The sequence below is a fragment of the Ovis canadensis genome, chromosome 3 (assembly GCF_042477335.2).
Source record: "Ovis canadensis isolate MfBH-ARS-UI-01 breed Bighorn chromosome 3, ARS-UI_OviCan_v2, whole genome shotgun sequence".
Classification (NCBI taxonomy): Eukaryota; Metazoa; Chordata; class Mammalia; order Artiodactyla; family Bovidae; genus Ovis; species Ovis canadensis.
In genome coordinates this window covers 146,921,170-146,940,595 of record NC_091247.1, presented here as the reverse complement: position 1 = coordinate 146,940,595, position 19,426 = coordinate 146,921,170, and the positions used below count along the sequence as shown (strand labels likewise).

Genomic DNA, 19,426 nt, shown 5'->3' with positions numbered 1-19,426 from the left:
GCATATAAATAAATTTTCGCTATGTTCTAGATTTCATGGGATCTAAATATTCACATAAAGGCTTTTGCTTCTAAATTTTTGTTTCCCTACAACTTGCTATGGGCAAGGATCCAAGGTTTACTGAAAAATAGAAAATCCTGTATTTTCATTTTAGTTTTCTGCTATGATTAAGTTTGTTTTGTCTTTTGTGTTCTTCTTGGAATTAACTACTTTCTTTTGCTAGTCTTAAGGACTATAGAGAGCCACATGTGTTTTCCACATTCACATATCAGTTGCTCTTTAATTATATGAGTGTTTTAATATTTTTTATTTTTCATAATGTAATTCCTCAACTATCATTGTTAGACAGTAAGGCTTTTTGTGTCCTGCTTTCTGTAACGGTTGAGACCATTAATGCCAATAAACCTGGAATACTCTCTGATCTCATAGTAAACAACAACCCTGTCAGGGCAGGAATAGAGGGTATGGAAATTCTCTAGAATTTTTTAATCGCATACAGTCAGATAATATCACTTGCTATAAGACAAGTTTCTAGCATCATTATACGTAAACAAGAGTTTGAGCAAAGATAACAATCTGATTGCTTTGTATCCAGATCTTGGGCAAATCATTTAACATTTGCATTTTAAACTCTAGGAGTAGATGCCTCTATTGTGAAATAGGACTTCCAATTTGGGTTTTGCAGGGTTTATTTGCGGAAACGTTTTGTTTACTTATTTAGTGGCTCACATGGTGAAGAATCTGCCTGTAGTGCAGGAGACCTGGGTTCAATCCCTGGGTCAGGAAGATTGCCTGGAGAAGGGAATGGCAACCCGCTCCAGTATTCTTGCCTGGAGAATTCCATGGTTGGAGGAGTCTGGTGGGCTACAGTCCATGGAGTCGCAAAGAGTGAGACACAACTCACACTTTCACTTTTTTTATTTAAAGACACTTGAGAAGTGTGAGGTTGGACACATGTTGAGGAGCAAGTCCTGGACTCACCAAGTGCTGATGCCAAGGGTTCCAGGAGGGTGCTTTGTGAGATCAGCTGCTTATCTCTAACTGGCATAAAAGCCATGGAGCAGTGTCACCCAGGCAGCTGTCTCCCAAAGTTCTCCCCGTCCCCAGCCTTTCTTTTTCCACCATGTAAGCATCATGTGACCCTTCGTGTACCGGAAGTGTCCTGTTCAAGAAGTCCAGTGCCTTATTGGATTCTGAGATTACTTGAGAAGTTTTCCTACCAAGTAATTTCAGTTGTTTCTTGGTATTCACAGGGGACTGGTTTGACCCCTGTGGATACCGAAATCTTTGGACGCTCAAGTCCCTCATATATAACGGCATAGTATTTGCATATAGCATGTGCACATCCTCCTATGTCTTTTTATCGTCTCTAGATTATTTATAATACTAGTACAATGTAAAGGCCTTGTCAGTAGCTGTGGATACAATCTACATAGCATGTGAACAGTTGCTAGCACATGGCAAATTCAAGCTTTGCTTTTTGGAACTTTCTGGAATTTTCTTTTAATATTTTTTAGCCTGAGTTTGGTTGAATCCACAGATTTTGGTAGAGTAGTTTTGCTGCTTACATTTGTATCCCGATTTGGTTAAAGGGCCCAAAGGCTCTTCCAGTGAAGGAAAGTGAAAGTAGTGAAAGTGTTAGTCACTCTGTTGGGTCAGACTCTTTGTGACCCCCATGGACTGTAGCCTGGCAGGCTCCTCTGTCCAGGGATTTCCCAGGCAAGAATACTGTAGTGGGTTCCCATTCCCTTCTCCAGGGGATCTTCCCAACCTGGGAATTAAAGCTGGGTCTCCTGCACTGTAGGCAGATTCTTTACTGTCTGAACCACTAGGAGATGCCCTGCAAATAAAAAGGAGGAAAGAAGCCAGCTGAGAGCAGGGAGACCTGGAAAGAATCACTTGGGTACATCATACCTGACCTTTCTTATCCCTCCTCTCCTACATTGGTTTTCCAGGACCTTATTTCTTAGCTCACCCCTTGCTCAGAACAAGCATGTCTTTTCTTCTTCCCAAGCATAAATTATGAGTGCTAACAGCCTAAGACAGAGGTGATCGGGGCATTCTTCTGCAATGGTTGGCTGGTTGGCTTTTTGTTTATTTTGATATAATGACAAATGAACATGGCTAATATTTGTAACCATTGCAGTCTTTACAGCTTTGGGCCAGATTGCTGCACATGAGTAAATGAATCCTAAATTGGGGGAATCTAGTATCCTTGGGACCAGAGAAGGCAATGGCTATGAACAGATAAAGCATATTATAGACCCCAAACTGTAATCAGAAGTTTATTCGTTATTTTTCCAGGACAAAAGAAGTGGCAACAACTAGAGACTCTTGACTTTTTTGACATTGAAGACGTTTGCCTAAGACCCTTAGGGTAACAGTAAGTTGCTCTGATGAACATAAGAATTAATAAGCTTCCTGGTAGAGAAGCAACAGTTGGAACCAGACATGATACAAAAGACTGGTTCAAAATAGAGAAAGGAGTACGTCAAGGCTGTATATTGTTACCTTGCTTATTTAACTTATATGCAGAGTACATCATGCAAACTGTGGGGCTGGATGAAGCACATGCTGGAATCAAGATCACAGGCAGAAATATCAATAACCTCAGATATACAGATGACACCACCCTTATGGCAGAAAGTGAAGAAGAACTAAAGAGCCTCTTGAGGAAAGTGAAAGAGGAGAGTGAAAAAGTTGGCTTGAAGCTCAACACTCAAAACTTGAAGATCATGGCATCTGGTACCATCAGTTCATGGGAAATAGATGGGGAAACAGTGACAGACTTTATTTTCTCAGACTCCAAAATCACTGCAGGTGGTGACTGCCACCATGAACTTAAAAGACATTTGTTCCTTGGAAGAAAAGCTATGACCAACCAAGACAGCATATTAAAAAGCAGAGACATTACTTTGCCAACAAAGTCTGTCTAGTCAAGGCTAAGGTTTTTCCAGTAGTAATGTTTGAATGTGAGAATTGGACCATAAAGATGTCTGAGTACCAAAGAATTGATGCTTTTGAACTGTGGTGTTGGAGAAGACATGAGTCCCTTGAACTGCAAGGAGATCAAACCAACCAATCCTAAAGGAACCAACTCTGAATATTCATTGAAAGGTCTGATGCTGAAGCTGAAACTCCAATACTTTGGCCATCTGATGCGAAGAGCCAAGTCATTAGAAAAGACCCTGATGCTGGAAAAGATTGAAGGTGGGAGGAGAAGGGGCTGACCAAGGATGAGATGGTTGGATGGCATCACCGACTCGATCACATGAGTTTGGGCAAGCTCCAGGAGTTGGTGATGGAAAAAGAAGCTTGGCGTGCTGCAGACCACAGGGTTGCAAAGAGTTGGACACAACTGAGTGACTGACTGAACTGGTAGAGAAATCAGTACCCATACATAAGCTCTGATCTCTGAGATAATTTGACCTGATAAATTTTAAACCATCTGCTAAAGTGTTTTTAAACTGAAGCTGCTGAACTGGAAAGATTGTTTCAGGGTTTTGGGGGTTTTTTTTTGTATTTCACCTTGATGCCATTTGACGTGGTAGAGAAAAACTAAAGATCAAATTCTGAGTTGACCTCGAGAGTCAGGACTAGAATAATCCATTTCTAATTCATCAGTTGTTTAAGATGATCAGTATTTATCCTAGGAAACTATTGAAACTTTACTTCAAAACTTTAGAAGAGGGTTTTGGTTTTTAGTTTTCTGTCATTTTAATACCTGTTGGATGAGTCAGGCCTATAGTGGAACTTATAACTTAAAACAATCCAGCCTTTTTTTTTAAACAGCACAGATGTGTTCATAGGTCAGCCTCTTTGATGTGGGACAGTTTTCTTCTTTGTTAGGAATGCTTTCCAGCCCAGCGTTTTGTTTCTCCCTTCTTCCCAGTTGTTTTCTGCCAAGAGATGGGAAACCTGGATTTCATAGCAGTACAGAGTTGGCACCTTTCCCCCAGCCTTGCATCCTAATAATACCATATCAGAGTCTGACCTAGTTATTTCACACAGGCAGCTTTTGCCAAGCCAGTGGGGTTTTCCTCCAACAAAGGGCCCTGGTCTTCTATCACACAGAAGAGACATGCCTGCAGACCAGATTATCTGGTAGCAGGCTGCCAACATGTGTGGCTGAGCGAGGGCCGCGCAGGGAGGAATGCCAGGGGCCCCGTGCAGACATAGTTCTCTTTCCATGTGTCATTCTTAACAACCTGACTTCAGTGAGGTCCTGCGGATGCCACCAAGGGAAGGCAGCAGAACGTGGGCCCCAGAGCACGAGCTGCTTTTGTACACGTTTCAGACGTCTGTAATGATGGCCAGGTTTTTGTGAATGTGTTCCACCCTACCCCACTTCCCCTTGGCCTCATAGTTTTTCCCTCTACACACAGTTTTCCTCTAGTAACTGCCCAGGTTGTTACCAGTAGTAACATGTTCAGTGAAAGAAAGAGAAATTGAAGATAGGGGCCTCAAGGACTCCATTGCTGAAATGAAAAAAGACAGGCCTTGGCATGTTTGTACAGTTTTTTAAAAATACAGTTTTAACTTATGCTTTTAATTCAAGTATGCTTGATTTACAATGTTGCGTTAGTTTCAGGTGTACAGCACAGTGATTCCGTGTTATACATATGTGTGTATATTCTTTTCAGATTCTTTTCCCCTATAGGTTATTACAAAACATTGAGTATAGTTCCAAGTATATAATAGTAGCTCCTTGTTGGTTATCTGTTTCAAATATAGTAGTGTATATATGTCAATCCCAAACTCCTAATTTATCCCCCGACCCTTTCCCCTTTGGTGACCATAATCTTGTTTTCTGTGTCTTGTATAAATTTAAATACTCTCAAAGTTTACCAATTTTAAAGAGCTGAAATTGCAAATAAAAGACTTGAGTAGGGGCTTCAGCCTTGGTCATTGATGTGTCTATTTCCGTGATCCCTCGGTGCCCTGGCTGGGCAAGGTCTCAGGCCAGGTCACACTGTCCAGAGTGAAGGTCCCTAGTCAAATGCAACCTCGGTGAAGGGCTGCGAGTTGGCTTGCATTGCCAGAGTGCATTCTGCTGGTGAAATATCTTGCTGAATGAAAGGAACTGCAAATACTGTTAACAGTCTTCAGATGCTTTGTGGTAAGAAAGAAGAAAGGAAAGACAAGTAGCAGGTGGTATTTATTGTTGTTGTTTAGCTGCTAAGTTGTATCCAACTCTGCAACCCCATAGACTGTAGCCTGCCAGGCTCCTCTGTCTATGGGATTTTCCAGGCAAGAATACTGGAGTGGGTTGCCATTTCCTTCTCCAGGGGATCTTCTCGACCCAGGGATCAAACACATGTCTCTTGCTTGGCAGGTGGATTCTATACCACTGAGCCACTTGGGGCTTTCCCATTGAATTGTATACATTTAGCAGAAAAACACATCGTATCCAAAGTGTGACAAAAATGAGAAAGTGGTTGTGGTAAAATAAGGTGATTTATGTACTAAATGATGCTGAGTGCAGAGAATTAATCACACTTAGTAATTAAGGCTGGAGAAGGCAATGGCACCCCACTCCAGTACTCTTGCCTGGAAAATCCCATGGATGGAGGAGCCTGGTAGGCTTCAGTCCATGGGGTGGCTGAGAGTTGGACACGACTCAGTGACTTCACTTTCACTTTTCACTTTCATGCTTTGGAGAAGGAAATGACAACCCACTCCAGTGTTCTTGCCTGGAGAATCCCAGGGATGGGGGAGCCTGGTGGGCTGCCATCTATGGGTTCGCACAGAGTCAGACACGACTGAAGCGACTTAGGAGCAGCAGTAGTTAAGGCAGTGGCACCCCACTCCAGTACCCTTGCCTGGCAAATCCCATGGACGGAGGAGCCTGGTAGGCTGCAGTCCATGGGGTCATGAAGAGTCGGACACGACTGAAGCGATTTAGCAGCAGCAGCAGCAGCAGCATTATTCTACAAATATGTGGGGAAATATCAGCATTCTGGATTATCCCAGAATTATTCCCACAACAACAAGAAAAGGAGTTTCAAGTTTGGAAATAAACACAGTAACCAGAGATGCCTATCTGAAGGACTAAAGTTCTCGAAACAAGAGAAAAAATATCTAAGGCATAGCACTGTTTATGAAAATCTCAGGGCTTCCCCGGTGGCTCAAATGGTAAAGAATCTGCCTGCAATGTGGGAGACTCAGGTTTGATCCCTAAGTTGGGAAGATCCCCTGGAGAAAGGAATGACTCCCCACTCCAGCATCCTTGCCTGGAGAATTTCACAGACAGAGAAGCCTTGCAGGCTACAGCCCATGGGGTATCAAAGAGCTGGACGCGACTGAGGGAATGCCTGCATCCTACCTATGTCCCTCTTGGTAAAGTAACTAGTAAAGGATGTATTTCTCATTTTCTGTAAACATGCTGATGTACCTATTAAAGCTACAAAATAAGCGCTTATGAACTGACACTTTTCAAGAAACTATATTAAAATTTATCTTTCTTTTCCACACAGGAAGAATTTAATGGAAAACCTGACTCCCTCTATTTCAATGATGGTCAACGAAGAATTGACTTTGTTCTAGTGTATGAAGATGAAAGTAGAAAAGAGACCAATAAAAAGGGTTCAAATGAAAAACAAAGAGTAAGTTTATTGTCCTATTTTCTTTTATTTTTATTCTTTATCATATTATAAAATGAAAAAAATAAACTGCTGTTTTTGTGTAAGCAATGAAGTGAAACTGGTGTTTGCAATATCGAGTCAGGCATCGCTTCATATTTTCTCTGTTCATCCTTCCCTCAAGGCATGGTAACAAAAAACATTAAAAAAAAATTTTTTTTTTTTGAGTTTTAAACAGAAACTTCCTCAGGCTCTTAAGCTGAAGGCAGATTTTCTTCCAAGGAATTGCCCTTTCTATCTGTAAAAGAGATTTATACTAAAAGCACACTTGGCTATTTGCAACTAGATATGACAGGAAGCTAATAATAAATAATGGCAACAAGGATAATAACAACCAACCAGTGTCAGGGCATGCTAACTCATGGGTGGTCTGTGTATTTTGCATGCATGTTCTCATTTAATTCTCAGAATACCCTTGTGGTGGTGGTGGTGGTTCAGTCGCTGAGTCGTGTCTGACTCTTTGAAACCCCATGGACTGAAGCACGCCAGGCTTCCCTCCTCCACTGTCTTCCAGAGTTTGCTCAAATTCATGTCCATTGAGTTGGTGATGCCATCCCAACCATCTCATCTTCTGCAACCCTCTTCTCCTTTTGCCTTCAGTCTTTCCCAACATCAGGGTCTTTTCCAGAACAACCTATAAGGTGCCTTTTATTTTCATACCATTCTGGATAACAAAATTGGCCCTTAGATTAAACAGTTGCCCAAGTTCATGGACTCTAACATAAGAACAATTCAAACTATGGTCTTGAATCACGAACGCATGCTCTTGACATCTCCCACTTTCTTCCCATCCTTTCCCTTTCATTCATTGCCAGTCAGACTTTACCCTTCCTTTGCATCAGGCTCTTTCAGGTAATGTGGCCATCTTTATCTCAAGATATTAAGCCATTTAACCTGCTAAATATATAACAACTTCCTGGAACTTCTTTATCAAACTGCATCAGACTAAAACAAGACAAAAAAGAAAGTATACACGTGTGTCACTTTTACCCACTTTGAAAATCGCTTCTTTGTTCTGTTTTTTGCTTTTTCTCACATTTGTGCTGTTACAAATACACAACTTTAATCTGTCCCTCTCTGGGCTTTCTCTCTAAAATATGTCATCCTTAAATCTACTGATTTCTGTCTAATTTTTCAAACCAAGGATGAAACCTACTTGAAATGAGGAAACAGTCCTTTTTATTATGTTTTTGTTTGTTTGGGAAAGGGTAATTTTGGAGGGAGGCTTGTATTTGCATAGTGTCATAGAATGAGCCCAGCTTTTGGAACCTGATATTCAGATTCTGATTCCGCCACTGTAGTGTTTGGAGTAATTCTAGTTGAGGCAACGCCAGCCTAGAATTACTGTGGCTTAATAAAATAAAAGTTCACTTATGGCTCGAGTCAGTCATGGCATCCCTGTTTGGCACAGTGTCTTGGAGGTATGGGCAGGGCTTTGTTGCTTGCAGTCATTGAGGAACCCAGGCTGACACAAAGGCTTTGCCATATTCAGCAGGTCATTTCTGAGATCACTCTGGGCATCAGTAAATGGTAGACAGAATAAGGGAGAGGATGAAGACTGCACTCATGCTTCTTTACCTGTCTGGGTTGGAACTGACATCATCAGTTGGTTTCACATTCTTTTGGCCAGAACTCTGGAAGGTGGAAAGTATAGTTTCTGGCTGGACAGACATTTCTCAGTAGGAATTCCATGCTATGGACGGGGAGCATTAACTTTTGGGCATCAGCGGCTTGTCTTTACCACAGTTCCCAGCTAACTGTGTGAGCTGGATGAATTTTCTTATCAGTCCCATATTTTATTATTATTTGGAGATGCCTTTTATTTTTACATTTTGACATCTCTGAAATCAGGGTACATCTTTAAAAAAGTGTATCATAATTTCATTGGATGAATTTTTATTGGCACATTAAGTATTGGCTCACCATACAACCAGAGGCATCTTAAATTCTGGAAAGTAGGAATCTCAATACCTAGTCCAGATAATTATGTTTAGGATTGAATAAAATAGTATAGAAATGCTACATAAATTTTTAGCACATGTTAGATAATAGATGTTAATTTTTGTACCTTCTCTTTTATTTGGGGTATACACTGGTATGAAAAGGCATCACTCTCTGGTTATTATATAATTTTGTCACTAAACTAGCTTAGAGTATTTTATCATTTTCCTGTGAACACTAAGATATCTTCTGTGCAGTCAGGGTCATCATCAAATATTTATTAGGCATCCATATGCTGATGGCTTCCCTGGTGGCTCAGAGGTTAAAGCATCTGCCTCCAATGCGGGAGGCCCGGGTTCGATCCCTGGGTTGGGAAGATCCCCTGGAGAAGGAAATGGCAATCCACTCCAGTATTCTTGCCTGGAGAATCCCATGGATGGCGAAGTCTAGTAGGTTACAGTCAACAGGGTTACAAAGAGTTGGACACGACTGAGCGACTTCACCTTCACCTTCAAGCTGATGGAACTGAATTGAGCACTATATAAAGTAAGTTAAACAAACCTAATCCATTACAGTATAGAGGAAACAGTTTTAGTTTTATACAAGGGCTTCTCTCCCATGGTAAAGGAGCCTAGAGCTAATTACATTATTAACAAGATCTGCATTTGAGTTATACAGAAACAAAGGTGCTGAAGTAACTTTCATAAATCAAGAGGAAAAAAAAATCATTAATTTTTGTATATGAACTCATGGATTGATGTACCATGATGTTGGTGTTTATTTATAAGCTATGCTTTTAAGTGTTTTGAGACTATTTATACATGTTACTTAATTTAGATTCTAGTAGAATTTGAAGCTCAGCTTGGGAATCAGTTTTATTAATTGGAAAATCATTTGCAAGTTCCATCACACTCTCTGTCAAGCCGTATTTAGAATTTAGGACAATGCCAAGGAAAGGCAATTTCAAAATTCTCTTTTCTTTGAGAGGGGAAAAAAAAAAATTATGTCTAAATCACATTGATTTCCTAAAACAGCCCCAAGGTTGACTTTGCCAGGGGCTGATCTAAAAAGTGTTGTTAAATTCTTGTTTAGAGGTAGAGAAAGATAAAACTGATAGTGCCATGAGCATCAAAAACATACAGGAGTGAAAGTCTACGTCTGCATATGAGCAAAAGAGAAATTATTTTTCTAGCCAAACCTCCAAATACCATATAACTTTGTCCACTTGTATTAGTGAAAATACCTCAGAATCTCACACCTCCCTTGAAAAAGCATAAACCATCTATATTACCAATGGGGTTGATTATAAGTTGTTCCAAGAATAAGTGTTTGTTTAGGCCATACTGCTGTCCATGGCGTGGAATCAGTTCAAATGTCTTTTACTGGAAGTAACAGGGAAACCAAACTCATAATGATTCAAGTGCTGAAAGGAAATAATAATTCTCTCATTTAAGAAATAGTGCAGAGATAGGTGCAGTTCTGAGTTAGATAATTTTTTGGCTTAATGGGATCATCAGGACTTGAGCTTCATTATATCCTTCCACCCTGCCATCCTCAAATGTTGGCTGTTCTTAAACTGTCTTCACTTCATTTCGTGTTTGTTGCCACATCAGTGGCAGTAATAAGGAATGCCCTTTCTTTCGGCCCTCTTTCAGAAAGGGGAAGAAATCTCCCCTCGAATGGCAGACTTCCTTTCACTGTTGATTGTCAACCACTGGCAAGATGAATGAAACTACCATCATTAGCACAGACTAATCAAGACTAGCCTTTCTTTTCCTAAATCATCTGATCACTTAGTATCTGAAAAACCGTCAGCTTTTCTTGGTAATGAAGAAGGGGAAGATGACTGTTGAATAGGCAGCCAGCAATGCCTGGCACATCTCATGGTTAAAATATATCTAAATAAGTTTGCACCATATTGTGAAGAGCAAAAGTGTTTTAAATGAAACATGTTTCCATATATTCCTCCAACTCTTCCTGCTCAGTTTTGTTCGTCATTCTTCTTTCTTCCATTTCGCTTATCTAGAACTCCTAGTGGGTGACATAACTGACCTGTTCTGAATTTCGTTTTGTCTAACACTTGGCCTCCCTTCTAAACAAATGTGTTTATGACTAAGTAATGATATAATGCAGATGATGATAAAGAGAATAGAAAAGTCTAGATAGCACAAGAACAGTATATGTCATCCTGAATGTAATGCTTTTTTATCAGCAGAATCCATCCCTGAAAGTTGATAGAAAAAATATTTCCTGGAAGTTGATGAAAAGTTATGGAAGTATAAGTTTATCTTGTATATCAGACCTTAAGAATTCTTTGGTGGATCTGGCCAGTAGAGAGTACAGAGTAAGAAATTTTCCAAAAAAATAAGTGTTTAAGTTAAATTACATCCAAACCTTCAAATAATGTGAAACAACTGACTAATTGGTTATAGATCCCTTGAGCTTTTAAAACTGTTATCCATTGTTTTATATGAGTTATCATGAGGCTGGAACGGTTTACAAAGAAGCTAGATGAAATCCCTTTGGAAATGGTTAAAAGTTCACCAGAAAATTCTAATAAAATGAACACAGTGTACCATTCCATTTATTAAGATTTTACATACTTTAGTAAAGTTTTATAATAATGTCTGAGGGTCTTATACATTTTTATTAACTATTATATTACATTTTTGTTGCTGTTGTCGGACACATTTAATTAAAAAAATTTTTTTTTTGCTTGTGATTTAGTATTTTGTGTTAAGAAAGAAGTCTATTAATTTTTTTATAAGATCTAGTTACATTGAGAAACTTTTTAGTTCCAGTAGTTTCTAATGCTTGTTTTAAGTTTATTCAAAGGAAAACCATATTGTCTCCAACTGACAGCTTCACCATACCTTTCTTATACTTCATTTGTTATCTTGTCCAAATGGTATGGCTAAGACCTGTTGAATAAAACCTGCAGCACATAGTAGTCACCACTGTATTGTTCCTGAGTTTGGTGCAAGTGTTTCTAAAATTTCACCATTAGATACACATTTGCTATAAATTTTTGGTAGTTTTCTTTTAAAAAGTTAGGAGTTCTCTTCTAGTTGATATTGCTATGAGCTTTTATAATTGGATTTTAAAATTTATCAAATGTGCTTTCTTTGTATCATTGCTTTATCAGTAAGTCTTATGTGCATAAAGTATATGATTATTTGTAGCTCATAAGATGATAGCTAACAGTATAGAATATTCAAACATCATTCATTATTGGTCTTAACATGCAATGTATCATTTTTATAGTCACTAGCTTTCTACTTATGTTAATACTATGTTATAACATAGTTTATTTATAATTCATTAAAAAGTACTTGAGGTCACATACAGAATATAACATAAATAAAAGTAATTAGATAAGGATATCAAAGCTATGGTTTTTCCAGTGGACCATAAAGAAAGTTGAGCACCAAAGAATTGATGCTTTTGAACTGTGATGTTGGAGAAGACTCCTGAGAGTCCCTTGGACTGCAAGGAAATCCAGCCAGTCAATCCTAAAGGAAATCAGTCCTAAATATTCATTGGAAGGACTGATGCTGAAGCTTAAACTCCCAATACTTTGGCCACCTGATTCGAAGAACTGATTCATTTGAAAAGACCCTGATGTTGAGTAAGATTGAAGGCAGGAGGAGAAGGGAACAACAGAGTATGAGATGGTTGGATAACATCACTGATTCAATGGACATGAGTTTGAGTAAACTCTGGGAGTTGGTGATGGACAGGGAAGCCTGGTCACAAAGATCGGACACAACTGAGTGACTGAACTGAACTGAACTGATCATGGTGACAAAAATGTAAAAGCCAGAAAAATAAAATGAAGCTATATATCAAAGTAATAAGCAAAATTACCTATTATTAACCATAAAGTCCTGTTCAGAAATTAGAGTTCAACTGCAAATTTGCCTCTTGAGTTTCCTAGTAGCCAAAGAAAATAGAGGATGTTATCAACACCATGGTTTAAAGTTTCAGCACAATAAAAACCAAACTGGTTTTTCAAAGGAAATATAATCTTTCTGGTCTAAAGATCCCCCAGAAAGAAATTTATCCCGTAGATTCTCCTAAAGGAGAAGGTGTGATTGAGTTGACTTAACATTGACTTGTATTCTCCAAATTGAAGAAATGAAGGGATGGCAGAAGGGGATTATGAAGAATAGTATTAAAAATTTCCTAAAAATGACATTTTTGCCACAAATAGTCCATGAAAAATATTACGCTGGGTGAAGTGATGGTGACAACTCCTGTTGGGTGGTTTCACCTCCTCAGAGAACTTTTGGCAGGTGTTCTGTCTTTTGTTTTTGGATTTGAAATCAGGTTTGGCTTTAACTCCTTAATATTTTAAACTAAAGCAGGAAGTTCTTTATATTTTTATCTCCTTCCTTTACACTCTACTTGCTTAAACTAAGATTGTAGGTTAAAAGGAATAAATTAAGTTAGAATCAGCAGTTTCAAATTAAAACTACAAGATGTGTTGCTGGTATAAGCGTATTTGGTTTTATTTTTGCGTACTCAGCACAAGAGAAGTGAATCCAAATCTTGCTTCGTATTTCCAAAATGGGACGTGTCCTTGGGCTCAATCCTTAAAAACAGACAAGTTCAGAGGACAGTGAAATTCTGAAAAGTAAAATCTGTTTATTCCACTTCATCTCAGAAAGAGGTGGAGAAGAGAAAAATCCTTTTCCAGATTAGTCCTTCTGAGTTAGTTTTGAATGAAGAAGCTGTCATTTGCCCTGGACCAACAGGTACTTGTGTCTCACTTTCTGTAAAAGGATAAACAGCTGGGCAACGTCAACTATGCCAAATTCTCAAACAGAACAGGCATGAAGAAAATAAATAATCATAAAAGAAAAGCTTGCTTATGTGCACAGGAAAGATATGCTCTAAGAAAATAGTATTCCCTAAAAAACTTACTGTTGGTGGGAGGGAAGGGATAGTTAAGGACTTTGGGAAGGTGACATACACACTGCTGTATTTAAAATGGATAACCAACAAGGACCTATTGTATAGCACATGGAACTCTGTTCATTGTTACGTGCCAGCCTGGATGGGATGGGGTTTGGGAGAGAATGGATACATGTATATGTATGGCTGAGTTCCTTCACTGTTCACCCAAAACTACAACATTGTTAATGGGCTAAACCTCAATACACAATAAAAAGTTTAAAGTTTGGGGAAAAAAAGAAAATAGTAAATCTTAAACTTGCCCGATGATAAGAATAGTTTGCTTTGTATATTAAAACTAGATTATCCAGGCCCATCCTGTATGTACTGAGCCAAAATGTAGAGAAGAGAGGGCCTAGAATCTGCATTTTAACTAGGGCGCTTTAGGTTGTTCATATAAGCAGGAAGAAAACACTGCCCTGAAGTGTTTATAGTAGTTATTCTAGCAGTGGATTGATAACAGGTGGTTTTTTTTCCTTCTTGAAAAATTTATGTTACCATTTATTTATTTTCATAATTACACCAAAAATGCTAATTTAAAAAGAAAAGTTGGAAATAAGCATCAGCTACATATTCACTTCCTTTCTATGCTTATCATTTAGGATGCTGGTCTGTTTTCTGTCTCCTCATGAACATATGTCACCTACTAAATCAGTCCTCTAACATTCAATATTTATCAACAACACGTGAATTTAAGTCCCAATTAAATAATTTATTCCTGCTTACCAGACCTTACCAAGTAAGAAGCACTTTGAGTAATTAGAAAGAAATATTTTTGCACAAATTAAGTATCTTTGGTTTACTTCTTACCCAACTTCATAGACATAACTAAGATTGGCAAGTTGACAAGTACAGTGAGAGCAGTGTCAGTATTTTGCCTAACAAAGCTGGAAGAATATTTGAAGTAATCTATTTCATTAATCTCAACTGATTTATGCTGATATATTATCATCAGAGTGTATTTAGCAATCTTCTTAGACATTGCAACCCCTGCTTTTTATGCATAAAAGCAGAGCAACATAAAGGAAATGGTAGAAATTGGTGTTTAAAATCAGTTTTATTACTGTATAATTCACAAGCAAGTCCTTCCCAACAGTGACTTTATTAAGCCAATGAGATGTGCAATCTCAGGTGCTTAGGGGACAGAAAGCTGCCTTAATTACGCCAGTCTGTCCTTTGTGATTTTGATTGCTTTATTCTTTATTTCTCTGACAGCTTTATTAACCTCCCATAAGAGGTATGAATAAAATTTCAGTTTCTGGGGTGGGATAAGTGTTCTTGTCCTTCTCTACTCTGAACCCCAAGTACCATTCTCCACTGACAGTAGCAGAATCGTCTGCCTCTTTTTGTGATGTCCATAGATCCTCAATGATTATAGTCTCTTTGGCTTTGCTAGAAGTAGGTTGAAAAGAAAGAGAGAGATCCAGGTTACAGTGCCAGTGAATTTATTCTCCTAGAGATAGAGGAACTTACAACATAATCTAGTATATGACTGGGCTTTTTTCAGAGCCAGTGAGTCTGGTTGAGTCATTTTGTGCTGCCGAATACACATCATAGACTATAAACATAGGTTTAGGTTCTTACCTGTAAGGTTTCCAATAAGGTACCTAGATAATTTTTAGTTAAAAATTGTGTGGCCTCAGATACTCATTTATTCAGCAAATATTTATTGAGCAATGAGTATGTCATTCAATATGCAATATTAATTTTCTTTCATTTTTAACATGGAAGACAGCTCTACCCTAATATTTTTTAAATGTCAGGAACACGGTTACTTATCCAAGTGTAAATTCTACATAGCAGTAAAGCTGATGATCTCATATTAAATAGATTTAAGCAATCTTTTCTTAAGTAAGCAGTCTTTTCCTGATATATTCCTGTTTGACAAATATAGCACATATGCTAATTTACTTTAGCTACCTGACAAACCAAGAAAACTGGTTTGATCAATTTTTAACATATTCCACTAGTTCTTTGTGAACTGCCATGCCAAAGGGAAATAACAAGAACTGTCTTATTAAAGTAACACCAAGGTGATATATTAACATGTTTAAGCAAATAAAAATGCCCTTTCCTTGGTTCAAGTATTTAAGTATTTATAGTTAGTAATAAAACAGAGGGCATTATAAACCAACTCCAAGATCTGCCAATTATCAAGAGATATCAGGTAAATATCTTAGAAGGTCTTTGTAAAGAACTAAATAAGAACTAAAATTGGATATGCTATAGTATAACTGTATCTCAATGGCAGTAGAGCAATATCTATTAAAGTTAAAGCTGCATGCACTTTTCAACAATTCTGCATCTAGGACTTTATTCTGAGAAGGATACACAAAACTTATTCTACAAGAATTTTCATAGTTGTGAAAAATTAGAAACAACTAAAACGTTCAAAGGAGATTAGCCCTGGGATTTCTTTGGAGGGAATGATGCTAAAGCTGAAACTCCAGTACTTTGGCCACCTCATGCGAAGAGTTGACTCATTGGAAAAGACTCTGATGCTGGGAGGGATTGGGGGCAGGAGGAGAAGGGGACGACAGAGGATGAGATGGCTAGATGGCATCACCCACTCAATGGATGTGAGTCTGAGTGAACTCCGGGAGTTGGTGATGGACAGGGAGGCCTGGCGTGCTGTGATTCATGGGGTCGCAAAGAGTCAGACACGACTGAGCGACTGAACTGAACTGAATAATCTCTGGGTCTGTCCTAGTTGTTGCAAATGGAAACATGTCTTTCTTTTTACACCTGAGTAGCATTCCACTGTGAGCGTGTGTGTGTGTGTGCACCTGAGCTCACAAGTGTGTGTGTATCACATCTTATTAAGACAATCACTGGATTGTGTCCACATCTTGGCTCTTGTATATAGTACTGCTGTGAACATTGGGATGCATGTATCTTTTCAAATGAGAGTTTTTGTTTTTTCCAGTATATACCCAGGAGTGGAATTGCTGGATAACATGGTAATTGTATTTTAGTTTTTGAGGAAACTCCGTACTGGCCTCACTAGTGGCTGCACCAGTTTACATTCCAATCAGCAGTGTACAGGAATTTCCTTCTCTCCACATTCTTGACAGCATTTGTTATTTGTTGACTTTTTAATATTAGCCACACGTGGGGCTGTATAATTGTGTTTTTTTAAATATTTTTATTTGTTTATTTGGCTGTGCCAGCTCTTAGTTATGGCATGTGGGATCTCCAATCTTTGTTGTGGCCTGCAGGCTCTTTAGTCGTGGCATGCAGCCTCTTCGCTGTGGCACGTGGGATCTAGTTCCCCGACCAGGGATTGAGCCTGCGCCCCCTCTATCGGGAATGTGGAGCCTTAGCCCTGAACCACCAGGGAGACCTTCTCATTATGGTTTTGATTTGCATTTGTCTAATAATTAATGGTGTTGAGCATCTTTTCATGTGCCTGTTAGTCATCTGTATGTCTTCTTTTTTGCAAAAATGTCTGCCCATTTTTAAATCAGCATTTAAAAAAAATATTTTGAGTTATGTGAACTGTTTACATATTTTAGTTATTAGCCCCTTTTTGGCCTCATCATTTGCAAATCTCTTTTCCCATTTTCTTTTTGTTGTCTTTTCATTGATGGTGTCCTTTGCTGTTCAGAAAAGTTTGATTAGGTCCTATTGGTTTATTTTTGCTTTTATTTCTTTTTCCTTGGGAGACTTAGCTAAGAAAATATTGCTATAATTTATGTCTGAGAATGTTTTGCTTGTATTTTCTTTTAGGAGTTTTATGATGTCATATCTTATATTTAGGCCTTTAAATTAGTCTTTAAACCATTTTAAGTTTTTATTTTTGTATATGGTATGAAGGAATGTTCTAATTTCATTGTTTTGCATGTAGCTGTCCAGCTTCTCCAGCACCACTTATTGAAGACACTCTGTTCTCCATTGTATATTTCTGCCTCCTTTATCATAGATTAATTGACCATAAATGAGTGGGTTTATTTCTGGGCTGTCTATTCTGTTCCATTGATATGTGTGTCTGTTCTGAGCCAATACCTTGTTTTTTGTTTGTTTGTTTTTTTATACGTGTAGTTTTGTAGTATAGTTTGAAGTCTAGAAGGGTTATACCTCCAGTCTTGTTCTTTTCTCCCAGGATTGCTTTGGCGACTCTGGGTCATTTGTGCTTCCATATAAATTTCAGAATTGTTTGTTCTGTGAAAAATGTCATGGGTATTTTGATAGAGAGTGCATTCAATCTGTAGGTTACTTTAAGTAGTATGACCGTTTTAACAATATTAATTCTTTCTTCAGAGAATGAAAAGGATATATGAAAGTGAAGTCACTAAGTCGTGTTTGACTTTTTGCGACTCCATGGACTGTAGCCTAGCAGGCTCCTCCGTCCATTCATGAGATTTTCCAGGCAAAAGTACTGGAGTGGGTTGCCATTTCCTTCTCCAGGGGGATCTTCCTGACCCAGGGATTGAACCTGGGTCTCCCGCATCATAGGCAGATGCTCTTACCAACTGAGCCACCAGGGAAGTCCAGAAGGATGTATCCATCCATTATACATCAAAGAAGGTCCTGAGGACCAGGACAACATAGTGTATAAAGAGTCAAGAGGAAAGTGAGCTAAATGACTCAGGTTTAAGATCCAGTTCCTGGAGTTCTGGTAAAATAATGTCATTGGTATCCCGTTGGAGGGATTAGATGTCACTGGGTGCACATTGTGGAGGCTAAATGATTAGGGTTGCTTATTTTTGTTATGATGTTTGACATTAAATAAAAGAGGTGAGGCTCTGAGGCTTACAAGGTAGAGAGGACTTTTTTATTTTTTCTAAGGAATAAAGGAGGCTGAGCATATTTGAAGACAGAGAAAGATGATAACAATGGTTAACATGTCTTATTATGGGCTTATTATGTGTCAGGCCTTATGCTGAGGACTTTATACTTATGAAGCTATTTCTTACACCACCTTTGAGATGAAGCCACAGATACTTGCAGAGTTTATTTGCCCAGTGTCACAGAGCTAGCAAATGGCAGGCCCAGGATTTAAATTTTGACTTGGAATCTAACCATGTCTAGTTTGCACCATGCCGCTTGTCACGGTCATGGCTGATCCAGCGGATACAGCTAAGGCAGGAGTAGTTTGTGTTTGCTACGTGTGATGATGCAACTGCCCTCTCGTGGGGCTAGTTCTTTGCAGGTTCTCTGAAGTGGCCCCCTTTTGTCATCTGGGTAATTTAGACTCCCAGGGGATCAAGAGATGTCTTCCTGCTCTGGGTACCCTGGAGCTATTTGTTGCTAGCATGTTCCAGAATTAAACTATATCTCTCTTTCTCCATCATGTCCTGTTATGCGCATAAGTAAAGTTCTTGGAGCACTGTGGGGGAAGGGGAGCTCAGGAAAGAGGCGCCTCGTTGCTACACTACATTCCTCAGTCAATTCCCACAAAACCGGCAGCCGTCCACGCACCATCCACTCATTCCTTCTTTCATCAGACATCTACTGCTTGTTTCTTCCACATTAGGCCCATTCTAGGTGCTAAGGATATCAAGATTAAAAGACAGACATCCCGAGGGACAGGAATGATAACCAAAGAGCAGCTAGGCCTGAGGCAGGATTTCATATTCTTTAAGAAAGGAAACATTTAAGGTATTTGTTTGCTGAATAAGAGCAATGAAGATAAAGGACTGAAAAGAAGAGAAGGTATTGCCAAAGCAAACTCAGGAGAAACAGGAAAAAGACGTGATCTGCTGATACCCAGGAGAAAGATGGTGTCCTCCTAAGAGAGGCGGCATGCACAGGACCTTTTGTGAGTGGCTGCATTTGTCTGAGGAAGGAGACCACAGCACTTGAAAAGTCCAAGAGTGAAGTGTCAAATGCAAGGAGCACCTTCAAAGTTTGGAGCCACTCCCCAGTGGAGGAGGGGGGCCAGGAAG

At 38.9% G+C, this 19,426-nt stretch overlaps 1 protein-coding gene and 2 non-coding genes across 5 annotated transcripts in view; 2 read left to right on the top strand and 1 right to left on the bottom strand.

Moving 5' to 3' along the window:
* ANO6 (anoctamin 6) overlaps positions 1 to 19,426 on the top strand; it is a 232,682-nt gene that overhangs the window by 133,292 nt on the left and 79,964 nt on the right. For all 3 annotated transcript variants that reach the window (XM_069584509.1, XM_069584508.1, XM_069584511.1), the window contains one exon: positions 6,477 to 6,605. In XM_069584509.1, coding sequence (XP_069440610.1) covers positions 6,477 to 6,605 — 129 coding nt within the window. The remainder of the gene's footprint in view (positions 1 to 6,476; positions 6,606 to 19,426) is intronic.
* TRNAW-CCA (transfer RNA tryptophan (anticodon CCA)) lies at positions 8,887 to 8,958 on the top strand. Its single transcript has one exon. It is a non-coding gene; the product is annotated as a tRNA-Trp (tRNA).
* On the bottom strand, positions 17,952 to 18,025 carry TRNAH-AUG (transfer RNA histidin (anticodon AUG)). Its single transcript has one exon. It is a non-coding gene; the product is annotated as a tRNA-His (tRNA).